The 13,260-nt window shown below is 45.3% G+C and overlaps 1 protein-coding gene across 3 annotated transcripts in view; it reads right to left on the reverse strand.

Moving 5' to 3' along the window:
• Positions 1-13,260, reverse strand: part of TNR (tenascin R) — a 323,190-nt gene that overhangs the window by 43,495 nt on the left and 266,435 nt on the right. For all 3 annotated transcript variants that reach the window (XM_070396418.1, XM_070396416.1, XM_070396417.1), the window contains exons 5-7: positions 9,245-9,508; positions 5,452-5,567; positions 3,163-3,313 (exon numbers count right to left, since the gene is read on the reverse strand). In XM_070396418.1, the coding sequence (XP_070252519.1) occupies positions 3,163-3,313; positions 5,452-5,567; positions 9,245-9,508 (531 nt within the window). The remainder of the gene's footprint in view (positions 1-3,162; positions 3,314-5,451; positions 5,568-9,244; positions 9,509-13,260) is intronic.

A 13,260-nucleotide genomic window follows, 5' to 3' on the forward strand; every position in this document is an offset into this window, starting at 1 on the left:
ACACCCCGCTGGTGTTGCAGAGAATCCCCATGGGAACTGGGGACAGAGTTTTAGGAGCAGAAGTACAGAGAGAAGCAGAAATGAGTGACTCAGAGGAGCGTCTAGATAGAGACAGGAACTCGATTCCCAATTCTCCATTTTCTGATTCAAGTCTTTCATGAGGCCCCCATGCATTTCTGGCCCTGGGGCTTCCATGAGACACTGTCCTTCCGCTAAGTTCTCTTCCCTGCCTCAGCTAGTTAAGAAAGTTTTCCTCCTCGTTACCAGAGAGCCCTGAGACTGGTCTGTCATCTGCCCACGCTGGACTGCCTCCTGCTGTCTCCAAGATGGAGTGTTTCCCTGGGCCCGGTCTCAGTCTGACCCAAGCCTCTCAGTCTTGCGGAGTTGGGCCTTTCCCTGGTCGCCCCACCCGCTTTCTGGGTCTAACCAGTTTTGTTCTCTATTAAGCAGCTTAGGATTTGGGGTCTAGTAACAAATAGCCCAAATGAAAATCGGCAGACCATTGTGGTGCCACCTGGTTTGGAGTTAAAATGCAGTTTTGTTTTTCATATCTGGGATAACAATATGATCGAACGGAACACATCCAGATGTTTTAGGCTTGCTGTACTTAGGGGTTTTAGATAAGTTGGGCCATTTTTAAATGGTCTCCTACCTGCTGTATAAGCTTAATGCCTGAAACATAGTAGTCACTCAGGAAATGGGCGTTGGATGAATGGATGGGGGATCCCCTGTATCTAGGAGAAGGAAGGGGCAGTGTTTCAATGAACTGGAACTTCTTGGGGAAGAAAGAAAGATGTCATAGAAATGCAAATGATCAGGTAAGGCTTTTGTCCTTCAACTCTTTCCATCCCCCAAACCCTAGGCTTAAGGCACTGTCCCTGTGAGAGTGTGATTGTGTAGCTGAGTGCTCCAGCTGCAGGAGGTCTTGTAATTTGCATTCCCAAAATGACCTGCCTGCAAGAAGCCAGTCTGAGAGCCTGATGAGGCCTTGGAGCCTCGCAGGAGGGGGTTAGTGTAGGTCAGACCTTAGCAGAAGGAAATAATTAAACAATCATTTTCTAAAAATAGCAGACAGGGTTTGGAGCAACCGTACTTTCTGCAGCCGCTTGGCTCTTGGATTCTGCCCTTCCTTGGCCACTTCCGTGAGCGATCCCATCCCAGCCAGGAGGGGTCAGCTTGCTTTCAACTTGGGCCCAAAATTCTAAACAAACACAGGTCCTACTCAGAAAGTACACTGGAATAATTATTCTTCTTTCCATTTCTTCATGACTCTGAACACAACACCAAAATATTAGCTAGGATGTTTTCCTTTTGGAAAAACAATTCTCCCTAGCTTTACACACATTTTCAGGTCTGGAACTTTGCATTTTCCTCTTAAGAAACTTCCAAACCAAAAAATCCTGCAAATGTAAAAATGTGGATTAAGGAGAAGACTAAGGTGGTGTTGGACTACCTTCTGTAAGTGCTGTCAATACAGGGTTTCCCCAAAAATGTATACACACTGTAACAGCTGATAGCTCAATGTTGAAAATAGAATGTATTTTAATAAATGCTGCCTTTATAATTATTCAAAGTGTGAGTATACATTTTGGGGGAACATCCTATATTTTGGAAGAAAAACATTCTGCAACTGTAATGTCCTGGGCCCTCTGATGAACCATTGCCTTCTCATCGTCTTTTGCTTCCGACTAACGCTTTCTTACTATCCAATCACAGGAAGGAACATTCCACATCAGAAAGGAGAATCTACACACGCGATGAAAAGGTCAACCTCAGGCTCCAGCTAACCTTGGGGAGCAAAGATGTGGAGCCCGCCTGGCATCTGGAGAGATTCCTGCAGAGCACTTGCAGGCTTCATGGCTGTGCAGTTTCTTCTAAAACACATTTGGTCTAGAACTCTGGTTTAAAAGCCTCTTTTTGGGAGGAGGAATTAAAGCACAAACTCTTAAATGACTGTACAAAATGTACAAGCGATGACAGTGAAGCTGCCGTGGTTGGCGGGTGTGGCGCGCCTGGAGTGGTCAGAGGCCTGGATGTCCCCTTGTCCTGGCCTCGGGATGCTGCCATGGAACCCCAGTGCTCTGATGGAACATAACTTAATTCCACAACACTTTTAAACCAGTGTTTTCTCTATTGAGCATAAGCCTCAGCACCTGATACTGCTCAGTCTGGATCCAATGAGCAAAGCATGAATCACTAACGCAATGTGTCTCATTACATAGCCTTGTGGCTCCCTATCCTGGCCAACTCGGCCTTTGCCCTGGACTCCTGACTGGCTTTCTTCAGTGTCAATTTCTGTTTATGAAAAATAAAGCTGTACCAATATTCGCCTATCTCATCTACTCACAGGGGAAGTTGCTTAACCTTCCAGTCTCAATTCCTCCCATCCCTAAAATCAGAATAAACAAGATACCAGATGCTATTTATAACTTTTGAAAAATTCTTGGTGAGGGCACACACATATGCATTATAATTGCTAATTTACAGCCTTTGTTAGCCAAGGAAATGATAAGGCAAAACACGATGCAGTGAGTGAATCAAACCTAGAAATAAAGATCTTGCATGAGAGGAACTGTGGGGAGGAAATAATAAACTTAAGTTCACCTTGAACAGTGACCCAACCTATACTCCTGGTCCTTAATGACGCTTCCCTACACTCTCATGTCTAAGTGTGTTCTCTGAGCACATGTGTATATACCAGGTATTGAGCACTCACTCTCATCAACACAGTGCTGATTACTTTCCATGCATTATCTGATTTAACCCTCATGTCAATGACAGAGTTCTTATTATTCGCCATTGTAAAGTGAATTAAGAAGGGTTGGATGACTTTCTCTAAATCTCATGTAGGTTCCAAAGCTCACGATACTAGGAGCTGACAAATGAGACCTCTTGATGAGTAAGACTGGGAGAAACACACTGGACATCTTAACATAGAATTTCCCCACAGAATACCCTCCCAAGTTCCTATGCTTGCAAGAAGCAGTAAGGAAGAGGTTCTGCTTAGCATCTGGCAGAGGATCTCCATCTGCAGGTACCAATGCTGTTCTCAGCTCTGGGAGATGTCCTCGCTCCCTTTGTCTCTAAATCTCCGACAAGTCTGTAGTTCCTCCTTGTGAGTGACCCAGGGGTAGCCTCGGAAGACAGGCAGGAAGCACTCACCGGTGGCCACGCTGGCCGAGGTGGGGAGGCTCCGGGCTTGCTCCTTCAGGGCCACCACGTTGACAATGTACTCCTCCCCAGGCTTTAGTCCAGTCTGGTTGAAGGATGTGACATCGCTGGGGAGCTGGGCAATGACCCCTCCTTCATTGTTCTGGGTGGGGGAAGGGAGATGCAGAGAAAAAAGTCACTGGGAGAGAAAAGTGTTCCACTGTTTATGAATTGTGATTTAAAAATGGGGACTCCTCCTCTCCCCTCCATGAGGACAGCGGAGTGTCTGGGGCCAGGGATGAGTCTCACCAGGCTAAGGGAGAAGGCCACCCCTATAGGAGGCTTTGGCAAATGGAGAAAAACAATTTTCAAGAACATTTCTTTGGCCTTTCCTCAGTCTATTGAATTTGCCAATACAAATTAGTCATGAGGTGATGTAACTTAGCTTTTGCCAAAGATGAGAAGGTTGATGGTTACAGTTTGCATTCATCTTGATGAACATGTTCTTGGCTATATATAAGAGTTGTGTATGAGTGTAAACAGCTCTGTGTACACACACACACACACACTTTCCAAACTAAGATGTTTGCAGATTTTTTTTAATGAGGCAGAGCTGTATTTTGCTGTGTCTGGAGTTTCTCATGGTGTTACTCAGGGTGCAAATTTGTCAATGTCTTGTTTCCTCTTCACCCAGATGTGTTAGGAGTCAGTGACACAACCAACTATAAGTACAGAGAAGAGAAAAAGGAAGTGTGGAACAAAGAATAATACAAAGGAGAGAGGAAGGAGAAAAATGGTAGAAGGGAAAATGAGAAAGATCAACATGATGACATTGGGTCCCAGATTGAGTATCTATCTACCTACCTGTCTATTAACAATTGTCTATGTGTGTCCCTGGAAATTGAGGGGACAAGAGGACTTCTCTGTGGCACTGCTCCTCTCCTCTATTCTCTTTTCATGCTACCCAGAGTGACCTGTATGTTCCTCAGAGCCAAACTCTTGGAAATCAGTGTGACACATACTGCTCAGTGGCCCCAACCCACAGATCACACAATTATTCTCTGTGGCCATGTGTTTGACCTTGGCACGCCCTAGCCAGCCCCTCTTATCTGTCACATGTTGTATGTAAAACAGGCAAGGCTGGCACAGTTTTTTTTCTTGCCTGAGCAGTAGGGTGGCATGATTTCCTCTGCATTATAAACTCATCTGCCTGTCAAACTTCACTGGTCATTTGAACACAAATAAGACATACAATAAAATATTTGTACAGAATGTCTGTTTAGATGTATTTAGGTTGCTATGACATGACTACATCCACATGGCAGAGGGGGGGCCTCTTGGATTAGGGGACAGAGCCGTGGACACTTGGGCTCCTGGATTAAGCCTGCCACCAACTAGCTGTGTAAGTTTAAGTTCACAGAGTTTCTGTCTCTGTAAACTATGGGAACTGGCTGTAAAATGAAGGGTCTACTCTGTGAACTTTTGTAGCTCCAACAGCTCATGCCTCTAAGAATGGTGAAGTCACAGTCTTATTAGCCAACAATGTGTCATGTATCATTAAGTCTGATGAATGACAGAAAAAATGTTCTTTGATATTGAAAGATGAAGCCAGAGGGAAGGAGTCTGATTAAACATTATACCCCCATGAGTGATACAGTAGGAAGAACATCAGTGGGGTCAACAAACTCTGGAAAACCACAACTAGTCAGGTACTGCTGGCAACGTGGAAATGTTCGTTTTAGGATTAAGAAAATAAAATATGACTTTACTGAACAGAAACGCACCTTGGGATACTTTTAACTCAAAGATGAATGATGTAATTTGTTTAAGGGAAAATTTGCTCAATTAATAGGTTACGAAAGGTGTTTTTGTGTTGCACCTCTAGCCGTGAGAGACGAAAGCCTTGCAAGCGGACTCTGGTGCATCTGTGTGCACAGGATAAAGTGGGGCTGACCACGTGACTGGCTCAGGTGGCTTTTTTATGTCCTAGAGAGAAGCCCCAGGTCTCAGAAGGTGTGGCGTTCAGGCTCACTAATCACAGTCCACGAAACCCCAGAGCTTTCTGAGCAGAGAGCGGGGCTGGTGGCTGCTTCCCACATCCATCCTCTGTCACCTCAAGCCAGCATGCTGGGCTCAGGGTCCCTCACCACACGTACAGCCCAGACACCCACAGAACATCCCTTTGTGCCCTCAGTGGTGTAGAAAGCTATGGGCCAGTGCCTTCCTTGCTGTCCCAGATCCCACGTGGAGGGTGTGGACACTCTACAGAAGGCCATGTAGCGGGCTGACAGGTGGGGTTACCTTTGGAATAAAGCTGATCTCCCACCCGTCGAAGGAGAAGGAGAAGGGCTCCCACTGCACCTCCACGGTGGTCTCTGTGATGGTCTTGAACTGCAGCCCTTGAGGAGTGGAGAGATCTGGAACACAGCAATGTGGGGACCATGTCATAGGGTCCTGGGCAGGGACAGAGAGCATCTCCGAAGGCTCTGGCTGGGTGTGCTCCTCCCATGCCAATCTCTCTCTCTCTCTCTCTCTCTCTCTCGCTCTCTCTCTCTCTCTCACACACACACACACACAGTGGGTCCCAGGTGCAGCTCGCTCGCTCTCTCTCTCTCTCTCTCTCTCTCTCTCTCACACACACACACACACACACACACACACACACACACACGGTGGGTCCCAGGTGCAGGGGTGGCCTGGTGCCAAGTCTTGGTGAAATACATGAAAACGTAACAAACCCAATCTAATAAATACTTGTTTATGCTTTCTAGTCATAATATATTATTGAAGTACAAAAGTCACACTTCCCTTCCCTTACTAACATGGTAAATCTTGGCATTAAACATAATGCCCTTTTTGGAGAACCCGAACGCTATCTTTGGCGGCTTTAAGGATTCCAGAGAGGCAACAGAATGGCTGAGTGTCCCCATTTCACACCCAGGAAGAGGGAGGCACAGTGCGGTGACTAGAGGTGTGGACCATACCCACTGCAGAATGAAGACAAGGATGCTTTTCCTGACCCTCTTATGGGCAGGAAGAATATTTTGTTAGCTCAAATAACCAAGTGTAGGAAGGCCTGAACTGTCCATTTCATGTCCACAATCAAAGCAAAGTCACACACAAGGGAGAAGAACAGATTCTGGGGTTTTTGCTCTTATTTGACTATCTCCTCCTTTTCTCCAGTGGTTCCACTGTCATTTCTCTCTTCTCTGTCTCATCACTGTGGCCTCCCTTACCTCGTTACTTTCTTCTTCTCTTTCTCTCCTTTTCCTATGCACACGCGCACACACACATGGACACACACGTGGACAGGTCAGTGAGGTGGCAGCACGCTCGCCCTGGTGCAGTTCCCATCACCAGTCCTGGAATATGCCCGCGTGCCTTTTCTCAGTTCTGCGGGGAGCCTGCTTCCCTTTCAGCTTTGCCCCTCCCGGGATATTCTCCTCCTTCCTGGGCGGAAGCTCCCTCATGTCTCTTAGTTAAAAGGCAGGTCTGATTCTGAGCCCACTCGAAGGCACGTCAGGTGCCTCGACATGATTTTGTCCTTGTCACCTGGGAGCTTGCCTGAGGGGATGCCCTGACTTGGCATAAGAAACACCACAGGAGGTGGAAAGCTCATCACTGCATGTGCACGAGGACCAGAGGCAAGTGCGTGGGACTTGGGCCAGGAGCTCGCTGTGGTGACTCATCCCGGAGCAAGGTGGGGACAGCGCAGATGGGGACCTGCCTCTGCACCATCACTGAGGATATTTAAGACTAGTTCTCAGGCACCAGAGGAATTAGGGGGGAAAAGGTCAGATATAAACAGAGAAACAGAGCTAATTATAGGCACATTAACAGTCATCACTCACAAGAAGAGTCCAATATGATAATAGGATATTTATCAACTGAAAAGCAAGGGACAAGAGGATTTCTTAAATCCCGTCCCCTCTGCCTGTTTCTATCCTGGCATCCTTCAAAACTCAGTCCAAATCCTGAGAACTCCAGGAAGCCTCCAAGCCAACTCTTTCTCCTTTGACCTCCCCATTTTCTGAACTTTCATAGTATTTGTTACCCAAGTACCATCTTGTCATTTGAGATGAACATAAAATGGGCCCCGATCTCTTAGTTCATATTTGGTGATAAGTTTCATTTATGACCCAAGAGCTTATGGTTCATGGTCACCCCTTGTTCTGGTTCTGTGCTACTGCTAAAATCTCTGTGACATCATGAACAAAAATAGACCGAGAGACATAGAAGCATAGAAGAGGCTGTCGAACCTCAGAGGGCAGGCAGGGAAGGGTGGGTGGGTGGGAAGAGATCAACCAACAAACTTGCATGCATATATGCATAACCCATGGACACAGACAATGGGGTGGTGAGGGCCTAGGGTTGGGGGCGGGGGCAGGATGGAAGAGGTCAATGGGGGGAAAAGGGGACATATGTAATAGTTTCCACAATAAAAATTAAAAATAAATATTTGGTCTTTGTCGCTGGTTCCTAGCACACTGCTCCTAAAACACTTGGAATCTCTGGACTAATAAGATCTTTTGTGTGATTATGAGATAATTGGTGGCTGGGCCCCCAGATAGCCCGTCTCTGGAGAAACCAAGGCATGATGGGAGGGTTGGAACCTTCAGCCCCACTCCCAACCTCCATGCCTTAATCAATTGTGCTCCATAATCAACTCTCCATAAGAAACCCCAAACATGGGGGGCTCAGAGAGCTTCCAGGGGGGTACACACATGGAGGTACTGGGAGGCTGAGTACCCGAGGGGGCATGGAAGCTCCACGCCCATCCCCCACATACCTTGCCTTACACATCTCTTCATCTGGCTGCTCCTGAGTTGTGTCCTTTATAATAAGTTGGTAAGTAAAGCACTTTCCTGAGTTCTGTGAGTTGTCATCATTAATTATCAAATCTAAGGAGAGGCTGTGGGGACCCCCTGAGTTTATAGCCAGGGGGTCAGAAGTACTGGTGACAAGCTGGGACCTGAAGTGGGGGCCATCCCCTGAGACTGAGCCTAAACCTGTAGGATCTGACACTAACTCCAGGTAGTGTCAGAACTGAGCTTGTGTCTGAGAGTCAGGAAGTGGCATTGGAAATGATTTAAGAAGTCAGAGGTGTATAAAGAGAAAAAAAAAACAGTGACTTCCTAACTCCTTCCCAGTCTCCTCCTTAATATAGTCAATGTTAATAGTTGGTATGCAATCTTCTAAAATTTGTGCTTAAATAAACATACAAAATATAGAGACACACCTATAGGAGTTTTCCCTTGTTATAAATGAAAAAGGAAAATGCCCATTTCTTAATGAGAGCAGTTTACTTGCTCTCTCTCACTCTTTTCTCCCCATTGAAATTTTCTAAACTATGTTCTAGAATAGGGGTGGGGAACTTTTTTTTGCCAAGGGCCATTTGGGTATTTATTACATCATTTGCAGGCCATACAAAATTATCAACTTAAAAATCAGCCTGCTGCATTGAGTCAAATGTTTAATTAACTCACCCCAAATGATTTTGCAGGCCTAATACAGTCCATGGGCTGGACGTTCCTCACCCCTGTTCTAGAACCTCAACTTTTATAATCAAAATGGACTATCAAGATATTTTGTTAAACAAAAGACCACCAGGAAATTATGCCACCTCTCCATGAGAAGTGGGTGTTGTCAGTTGTGATCTTAAATAAGATATTTTCCCACTCTACTATACACTTACCATCTGTAACACACCTTTAGAGCACGCTTATCATACGTCCCATTTCAGATCTCCTGGTTTTAATCTCTAACTAGAATCAAAGTCTGTAGAATTCTCATAACTTCCCTTGACCTCTATTCAGATCTAGCTTAGAACAAGAAAGCTCAATAAAGTACTTTTTGTCCTTTGGTTCTGTAATTGATGGAAGCTGCCTGAGTTTGGGAACCTTCTTCATCGAAGTGCCTTTCTATCGGCATACCCTTCCCAAGGGGGTCAGGTTGGAAGACTGTCCCCTCAAGCGCAATGACTATTGCAGGCATCCCTGAAGAATTAAGAAAAGACACTGCGTACTATCATGAATGCCCATGATCTCATGGAGGAGAAAAGAAAAATGAAGCAGGACGGGGAAATGGTACGTACGGGTGGCCACCTTGGCAGTGATGGGAAGGCTGAGGATGTTGCTAATGACAGCATAGACGCTGATGTTGTAGGTGAGACCTGGCTCCAGCTCTGTGATGGTGACACCACGCCAATCTCCAGGCACCCGCTGCTGGAGCTGGAGGCCCCCCAGGGCCGTCGGCTGGTAAGAGATCACATATTCCGTCACTGCCATCGGCCCGTCCCATTCCAGCTCAATGGACCTGTCGCTGATACCAGCCACTCGCAAGTCCTCTGGAGGGGCAGCTACCGGGAGGCAATACACAGATAGCATGAGCTCAGAGGACTGCCTTCTCCATCCTCAACTCACCTTTCTCCCTCACATCTCACCCCAGGTGCCCTTTTTCAATGTTCTGCCCAGCTCATGGCTGGATGATTTCTAATGCCCTTTGTGGGCAGGTTCTTGACTTTCTATGCTTAGTTTTCCCACCTCCATGGGGCCCTGAGTCAGTGGTATGCTGGAATCAGCTCCTACTGACTCCTGAAAGTTGATGGTCAAATTCTCCCGAATTTTGCAAGACAGTTGTTAAATAGAGCCATTGTGAATGATTAAATATAAACTCAGAATTAAGTAAATTATATTACAAACAAAGGTAATAAATACTCAAAATTCATCAGTTTCAAATTATTTTGCTACATTTTACTATTTTCTATGCCCTTGAGGTAGTGTACATGTGTTGTCTCTCTCTGGTGGCAATGCTATATAATTGTATTCTACTGTATAGCTATTGCCAACTCCTTGTGTAGTGATGTCATGTTGGTAGTTTGAAATTGGCCACAGAGGGAGTATTTACACCATGGAAATTGGCAAATGCTATAAAGCAAGAACTTTCTTTTTTTTCTTCGGTTATTTAGATACTTAACAGCATACCAGTGGCCAAAATTTTTGGTAGTTTAATAAGTTGTCACCAAATTACCCTGGAAGACAATATTTGATTTTGCAAGTGGAAATAAAGGCTTATTCCTGGTTATTTTATAGACAATAAGAAGCCCAAACAGTAAGTCCTGGATACCATGGACAGTTAAAGACATACAATAATGCTTTATTGTATCATTTTCTCTGCTAAATAGAGACTTTAAGTTTTGAAAGAAATGTAACTTAAGCTAATTTTTATTAGCCTTGATCTTGGGGATGATGATAAAGAAGCATTCTTGAGGGCTTTGCTTTTCTCTCTTGTTCAAACACTAATCAAAGAATCACGAAAGATTAAACCTCCTAGAAATAGCCTTTCATGTAGGGGTCTCTTAGGAAATAGAGATTCACCAGGAATGTGGTATTAAATAATTGAACCTTTAAGACCAATTAGGAGGCTAATTCTAGTGTGCCTGCAGTTGGTGGTCATAGATGAAATCAAAGATCAGGCCAATATTTAAATAGTCATAATTAACTTATAAATTTATATGTAATGGAAACTTCGGTTAGTTCAAAAGTTGCCATTGGTTTTGAATTTCTCCTCCAAGAATTCTCACTTTTTCTTTTTTACCATATAAGAGTGTAGGACTGAGCAGGCTATTGTTCACAGGATTTGTGTGTGGAACTTGCCTGCCCCCCAACCCCCAGCCCCGCCCCGTTGTGCTCATGTGTGTACCCTCAAATTCTCGGTAGTGGCCGACAAGAGGCGCCCAGACTCTTAGGATGGACATTAGGACCACATATTTGCAATGTTGAGTATCTGCTTTGATTGCTTTTGCCCCAAACTGTTCATTGTGTGAAACAGTCTAAGCAACAGAGCTTCCTCCGACTAAAGATGGCAAATGTTGACCAAAACAAAACATTAAAAATTGATTCTTTAACTGTATAAAACTAAATGTAAATGAAATTTAAATAGACTTTCAAATGATAATTGATAATAAGCTCATATCATTTCTAATTCTGACATTACTGAAGTTTAAACTGCATTAAGAACATTGTGTATAGTGCCTACAGAATAACGCCTGGACCAAGGGGGAATAAAAGAATTGATCTATAGAACCTCTGAGTAGTTTGCATGACTATAGTAAGCATTTATTATGCATCAGGAACGATGCTAAATCCTCTCACCATCACTGTGGGACATGTATCATTATTACCCCTATTTTAGAGATGAGAAACAAAACGGTCAGCAGACACAGAAGCTATGGTTTGAACCAGGCAGAATGAGTCTAAGCTCTCACCCAGTAAACAACACCCCTTTGAGGCGGCATAGCATTTCACAGTCTATCACAGCGCTTGCCAACTGGTGGTCTGCGGACCACTAGTGGTCCGTGAGGTCCGAAAGGTTGGTGACCGCTGGTTTAAGGAAACCTTTCTGAGTCTATAAAACTTGTTCAGACACACATTCTAAGTAGAATTTTAAAAAATCTGTCCATAGCAGCCCAAGTGAAGCAGATCGTGTAGCTATAATGATCCCAGCCTTATAGATGGAGAAACTAAGGCCCGGGTTAAGGGACTTGCCAAAAGCCCAGGAGGTGGGTTACAGAAGAATTGATTCTCAAATCCAGATCGTCTGCACTGAGTGTTCCTTCCCTGCCAGTTTGGAGACCGGGTCGCGGTGGTGTCGGATGTCTTCTTTCACGTGTACACAGCCCTCCAGCGGAAAACCAGGTTGGAGAATAATTCAGACTGTCCTTTAGCGGGTGAATTCCAGGCTGCTTATCGTAGCAACTTCTTTTAAAAATGGGTCTCGAGTGCCTGCGGCCCGTGAGCCACACCGATTCCAGGCTTCCTCTGCGGGACGTCCCCTGCTGCAGTGACAGGAACGGCCCTTCCAAATTTCCCGTCACCAGCAGCTCTTGGGGCACTTGGGACACGTCAGTATTCCTTTCTGGCTCCTTCTTCCCGAAAAGAAAGCTACAGAGGATGCCAACAGAGGATGATCCCAGACGAGCATCTGGGGATTTTAAAGTAAAAATGAGGTGCGGAAGGATTTTTTATCTTGATAACTTCACCTGGCACGGTTTTATCGTGGGACACGAGGCTGGTGGTAGGCACTGCTTCTCCTTCTGATGAGATGGTCCCCACTTGCCTTGAAACTGGCAGGAGCTGTGTGCACTGGGGGTCAGTAATGCCTATGAAATGAAATGGGACTGAACTTAAAGCAAACTATAAAGGAACCATGTGCCTTGATGCTGTGAATTTAGGGTGCAAAGCAGAGTCTTACTTTCTGGGTTTCCAACCTTGAAACCTGGGGAAGAGAGGGTGATTAAAAGGGAATAAATTGGGCCCAACTGGTTTGGCCCAGTAGATAGAGCGTCAACCTGTGGACTGAAGGGCCCAGGGTTCCATTCTGTGTGTCTCTCACATCGATGTTTTTCTGTCTCTCCCCCTCCCTTCTACTCTCTCTCTAAATATCAATGGGAAAATATCCCTGGGTGAGGATTAACAACAACAAAAAAATGGAAAAAAAACTGGTTTGAGGCATGGAGTTGCATATCTGCAAAGATGCCATGCTGTTTCCCTTGTAGATTTGCATCAATGTTGCACCTAGATTAGTTGTGTGAAGTGTTTTGCTCCAACGAACGAGTAATTTCAGGTGCCAAAGGCAGGGCTGGCTGGGGTGCAGGCAGAAGCAGAGGCAGAGGCTGACGTTCATGAATCCCCATGGGTCTGACGGAGGAAGTCCGGGGACCCTGCTCTGCTGGTTCTTTCATCCTGTTCATGCATTGGCCAGCTCTCGCATTAACCTGCTGCACTGGGGGAGGTGTGAACAGTTGGTTCCAACATCTGATTTCTTTTTATCATTTGACAGAGCTTGGCTTTAATATCAAGAGACTATTTCTTTGTGTATGTGGCTTTTCACATTTTTATTTTTCAATTCCTCTCTACTCGGCATTCCGGAGAGGATTAAAGAGTGCTAGAAGGTGGTCGGTGACCAGGGTTCTCATTCTCGCCCTGCCATCCATGAGCTGTCTGGCCCTGCAAGAATCTCTGTCTCTCTGAACTGCTGCTTTTTAAATCTGGGGAATGAGGAGCCCAGAGCAGCTTCTTTCTGAGGCCTGTTTTAAGTGCTCCTATTCAT

Source organism: Myotis yumanensis, unplaced genomic scaffold (assembly GCF_028538775.1).
Source record: "Myotis yumanensis isolate MYYU_CA2020_CCGP unplaced genomic scaffold, mMyoYum1.0.hap1 SCAF_17, whole genome shotgun sequence".
In the NCBI taxonomy this organism is placed as follows: Eukaryota; Metazoa; Chordata; class Mammalia; order Chiroptera; family Vespertilionidae; genus Myotis; species Myotis yumanensis.